This window comes from Lissotriton helveticus, chromosome 6 (assembly GCF_964261635.1).
Source record: "Lissotriton helveticus chromosome 6, aLisHel1.1, whole genome shotgun sequence".
NCBI lineage: Eukaryota > Metazoa > Chordata > Amphibia > Caudata > Salamandridae > Lissotriton > Lissotriton helveticus.
Genome location: NC_136067.1, coordinates 1,300,314,233 through 1,300,319,329, shown reverse-complemented (window position 1 = coordinate 1,300,319,329; position 5,097 = coordinate 1,300,314,233). Strand labels below are relative to the sequence as shown.

Genomic DNA, 5,097 nt, shown 5'->3' with positions numbered 1-5,097 from the left:
CCTTTATTGAGCGCACTCCTCAAATGAGTTGAAACGTCCTCAGCCCGCAGGCCCTCCAAACCTAACCAGTTGTGGACCATTCCCAGGGCCCTCTGCGTCTTGTCCACCCCAGATTCTCCAAACCAATTCCCCGCTCTGCATATGACCGAATCTCCACACCAGCATACTTGCATCCTCTGGCTTGCCACCCCTGCAAGCGAGACCAGAAACAAAATACAAAAGAGAAAAGTGGGTAAGTACCAACCTGTTGAGGGTACCACCCCACCTATACCAGCTGCGGTCGCACATAGCGCTCGAAACTCGCTGAATTCCACCTGCCCACTCTCTTGATAGCACCCGGTGATAGTCCTAATTCCGCTGCTGTAGTAGCTGCCCCAATACGGAATGAATGTGACGTAAAATGAGCTATGTCTTCTCCTAACAATTCCAGAGCCCGCTTGCATATTCGCGTGAACTGGAATTTCGTCAACGGTGTACCATCCTCATGCACCAACAGCCTATTGTCTTCACATCCTGGCCTCATCTGCATGAACCTTTCCATCAACATCACCGGGCAATAGCCCGCCCCCTGGCTTGCTCTCAGTTGCACCCATACTCCTTTTCCCAGTGGGTCTGTCTTCGACCGCCGTACCCTGACCTGCAGCAAGCCCGCTGCCATCACCACATCATCAACGGCGATCCCACCCTGTCTGTCCATCTTAGAGTTTGGCACTAGCTCTGATACCCTGAATGCCCCAAAGAAAGCTAATGAATATGCTAGCTGCAGCAATTGCACCTCATAATGCGACCAACAAACCTGCGGCAACACCCCCAAGATATTCACCAACCTTTTGGAATCGATCGGTCTCCTGGAATCCTTTTCCCCTGGAACCAATCGTTCCCATCCCTTCATGGCCCTTCTAACTCTAAGGTCTTTAGTGGGATCCATCACCCCTTTTATCCCTGCAAAGAAGGCTATTGCTGATAATTGTCTGCGTACCAGAGCCAGGGACCTTCCCCCATCTTTCTGGCTAACTATGAAACTGAGCACCCCTTGTGGTGTAAATTCTCCCACACCCTTTTTGCTCTGCAAAACAGCCCTGTAAACCTGCCAATCCTTCTCATACCTACTCTTAGTCTTGGGAGCAACCGATGCCGCTATGAGATCGGGAGCAATGGGGCACCAAGCTTCCACAGGCTTTCCGGGAAGGCTGTCATCTGAGCGTCTGCTTGCGGCCATCGCGCTCTGAATTCTGTTAACTTAAAACGAGACAGGGAATCAGCTACTGTGTTAACCACGCCTGGCACATGCTTTGCAATGAAATGCACATTACGCCGCAGACACTCCCGCACCAGCACTTTCAGTAAACGGAGCACCCAAGGACATTTGGCACTTTGGTTGTTCACCGCCAAAACCACTGACATACTGTCAGACCAAAACACAATTTTTTTGTTTTCCAGAAAATTGCCCCATATCTGAAGAGCCACAATAATGGGGAATAACTCCAGAAATGTGATGTTGCGGACCAGCCCCCTCTCAAACCATTCCGCTGGCCAGTGCTGCATACACCACCTGGCTCCTAACACTGCCCCGAAACCAACACTACCTGCTGCATCCGTATAAAGTTCCAATTCTCTGTTGTCCTGCGCCGGTTGTTGCCATATTACCGACCCATTGAAATCCTCCAAGAAATCCCTCCACGTGACCAAATCATCCTTCATCTCAGTTGTCAGCCTAGTGTGATGGTGTTTTTCCTTCAAACCTGACATCGCCCTAGCGATATTCCTGGAAAAAACCCTGCCCATAGGTATCACTCGGAGTGCAAAATTCAACTGACCCACTAACACCTGTAGCTGATGCAAAGTAACCTTGCGTGCCCTCAAGCATTGGTCCAAAGACCCCTGAAATGCCTTAACTTTTTCCTGAGGTAATCTGCACACTCCTTCAACCGTGTCTATCTGAATACCTAAGAATGTCAACTGGGTTGTCGGTCCTTCCGTTTTCTCCACCGCCAGAGGCACCCCCAAGGCCCCCGCCATGCGCTGAAAACCCACAAGAGCCTCCTGACAATCGGACGCGCCCGCCCGCCCCATAAACAGGAAATCATCCAAGTAATGCACCACCTCTCGTGCGCCCATTACCTCCCGCACTGTCCATTCCAAGAAGCAACTGAATGCTTCGAATATTGCACATGCAATGGAACAACCCATCGGCATACATAGATCCACAAAGAAATTGCCCTCAAAAGTGAATCCCAGCAACCTAGTGTCCTCCGGGTGGACCGGCAGAAGGCGAAAGGCCGACTCAATGTCAGCCTTTGCCATCAGAGCCCCTCCCCCCAGCAGCTGCAATTTCTGAATAGCAGAGTCAAAGGTGGTGTAACGAACTGCACACAATTCTGGATCCAAACCCTCATTGACTGACCCACCTGCCGGACTTGACAAGTTGTGAATGAGACGGTATTTTCCAACTTCTTTTTTCGGAACTAGCCCTAAGGGAGAACAAACCAGGTCCGGCCTAGGCATTGTCTGAAAAGGACCGGCCACCCTCCCCAGGGCCAACTCCTTGCTAATCTTTTCCCACGTTACTTCTGGATTCCGTAGCACTGACCGTTGGTTGCGGGGAGGAACTGCGGATGGGACTGCAGCCGAGGGAATGTGAAAACCGTGCTTAAAACCTTCATACAAGAATTGTGCTTCTGACCCCCTCTCATACCTTGCTAGCAGGTGGGTTAATACTGGGAGCTTTATGGGCGTGGGCAGGTTCCGAACTTCACTGTGCAGGGCGGGGCTTTGGTTGCAAGGGAGCTGCAGGGGAAGGACGGGGCTCCTTAGGCTTTCCGCCCTTCTTGAAACACTTGATCTCTGGGTGGCCAAACATCCCACAGAAGGAACACATGTGCCTGAACTTACAAGCCGTCCCTCTATTACATTCATTCTTGTTGAATTGCCAGCATGCTTGTTTCTTTTCCCCGGCACCCTTGTCTCCTCGAAAGGAATGTGCAGGTTTGCTAGTTGGTACCGCTGAATAAAATTCCCCATGCCAAATATTAATCTCGCGCTGATCCCATGCTATGTCGGGTTTCACCGCCTTCATCTGCCTGAATTTCGTATCATATTGCAACCATGCCGTTCCCTGAAATTCTGAAGCCGCCCCATGAATCAATGCCATGTAACTTATCAACTGTGCCGCCAATGCGGGGAACCGCTCCACCATAATTGCTGCATATATAGCAAACCCAGTCACCCAGTTCTTCAATGACCATTCCACCCAGACCTTCTTCTGTTTCATTTCCCCATCTTTACCCGATCTGGTTTTCCCCGGGACCACACCTGCATTAATCAGATCAAACACATCCACATACTCCCCCTTAAAGATCTTCTCCCTTGTATCTGCCGGCACGTGCCAAGTTATACTTGCCGACGGAGTCATTGCCAAAGATGCCGAGCCGTATAAAACTGGGCTATGCATAAGGGGAGCATGCGACGGTGCCACCGGCGCAGCGGGTGGGGTCGGGGACACCGTAACTGGCCCCGCCCCCACTGACATTGCGTTGTTCACTGGGCCTTGAGCTGTGGTAGCCATCACCATTGGTGCTTGTACTACACCCCCTGACTGGACCCAAACCTGAGCCACCCCACCATTTTGTGTCGCCACCACCGGGGCCTGAACTGTTTCCACTAGGGTCCGCGCTGCAGCAACTGGCACCGCCCCCCCACCATCCGGGGCTGCCCCCCTGGCCACCACCGCATTCTGTGTCGCCCCCTCCCTAAGCGACAACCCACTCCCTGCTGCTTCAGCTGTCTCGCCTACGCTCGCCACCCGCATCGTGTCCTTGACCACCAGGGGCAGGCCCTCTGCCATCGCCTCACCTGGAACGGTCGTTCGCTGACCTGAGACCCGCTTGGTCTTCTCTTGCTGAGCGTCCTTAAAGCGACTAGGCGTCCGCCGAACGCGTTTTGCTAAAGTGGACTCCTGCTGCCCACTCGCACCCCCATCTTGCGATAGGGTCCTCAGCGCCCAATCGATACCTCCTTTCTTTGCGACCTCCCACAATGCCGCCAATGAACGAAATTCCTCTGTTGATGCCGGGGCCTCCTTGCCCCCCCGTGCCCGCTTGGGCGGCATTTTACCTACTAAGAAAGAAAATACAATCATTAATGAGTCCCAACATGCCTGCCCCTTCCATCCGGTATTGCACTGGCGCACAACCTACTACGCGCCACCCCTGTCCTTTGGACCCCTGCACCATATCCGCCTCTGATGTACAACAGCCCCACTCGCATTGCCTGCACGCCACCAATCACTTCAAAGCCCTTTACATAATTGCGCTGCTGCAATTCTATGACGTAGGCTGGCAAAAGGTGGGAATAATGCCACCCCCCAATCCATTTACAAAAGGAGCTGCTTGTCTGTGAGTGGGCATCTGACGCACCGAATTAAGATGCTGTTAAATGAGCAACGGTGCAATGTTCCCCGTGAAATAGCCAGACCCCCTATGTTTGCCTGACCAAAGACAATGCATCTGAATGAAGAAGCCGCTTCTGTGATCCAAGGCCAATTCCCTCACCCTGCATGCCGTTTAAAATTCCCTTCTCACATAACGAAATCCCCCATGCTCCCAGCAATGTGAACTGCCGCCCTGTATCCGCGGCGCCCTCAAGCTGCACCCCTCCGTGCCTCCAGGGCGCGTCTCCTAACCCTGAATACCTATCTCGGAGCCCTTAGCCCATCCATCACCCTGACATCGCGCTCTGGCTCCCCCTCCTCCACATCTCTGCCGTAATATCGTGCAGCAAACGATCTGCGCTCTGTTGTCCTACCAGGATCGTTTCACTGTGCCATTCTTACTCGGCCTCGAACCCAAAGTGAAAAAACCCATCACCGCCACAAATGCAAATGCACTCCGTAAATCAATCCCTTAACATCGCGCCCCAGCACCACGCTGCGCTCATCTCTCCTTATTATCTTTACTGATTTATCTTTATCTGTGCCGATGTCGTAGCATCCCTACCGGGGCTCGAACCGTGCTCTAGTGTGAACCCCAGGCCAACTCGCACCGCAGCACGCCACGCGGGTTGAAAAAGGGGGGGGGGGGCCACCCCTCCCTCCGCCTG

The 5,097-nt window shown here is 53.0% G+C and overlaps 1 protein-coding gene across 1 annotated transcript; it reads right to left on the bottom strand.

Moving 5' to 3' along the window:
• Positions 1-265: 265 nt before the first annotated feature.
• Positions 266-1,219, bottom strand: LOC144762685 (integrase/recombinase xerD homolog). The gene has a single exon (XM_078647928.1). It carries the CDS (start codon positions 1,217-1,219, stop codon positions 266-268), a length of 954 nt encoding a protein of 317 aa, XP_078504054.1.
• Between the last annotated feature and the right edge of the window lie 3,878 nt (positions 1,220-5,097).

What these genes read in the sequence shown, in the direction of transcription:
- LOC144762685 (XM_078647928.1), bottom strand. Translation starts at nt 1,219, where the DNA reads ATGGCCGCAAGCAGACGCTCAGATGACAGCCTTCCCGGAAAGCCTGTG.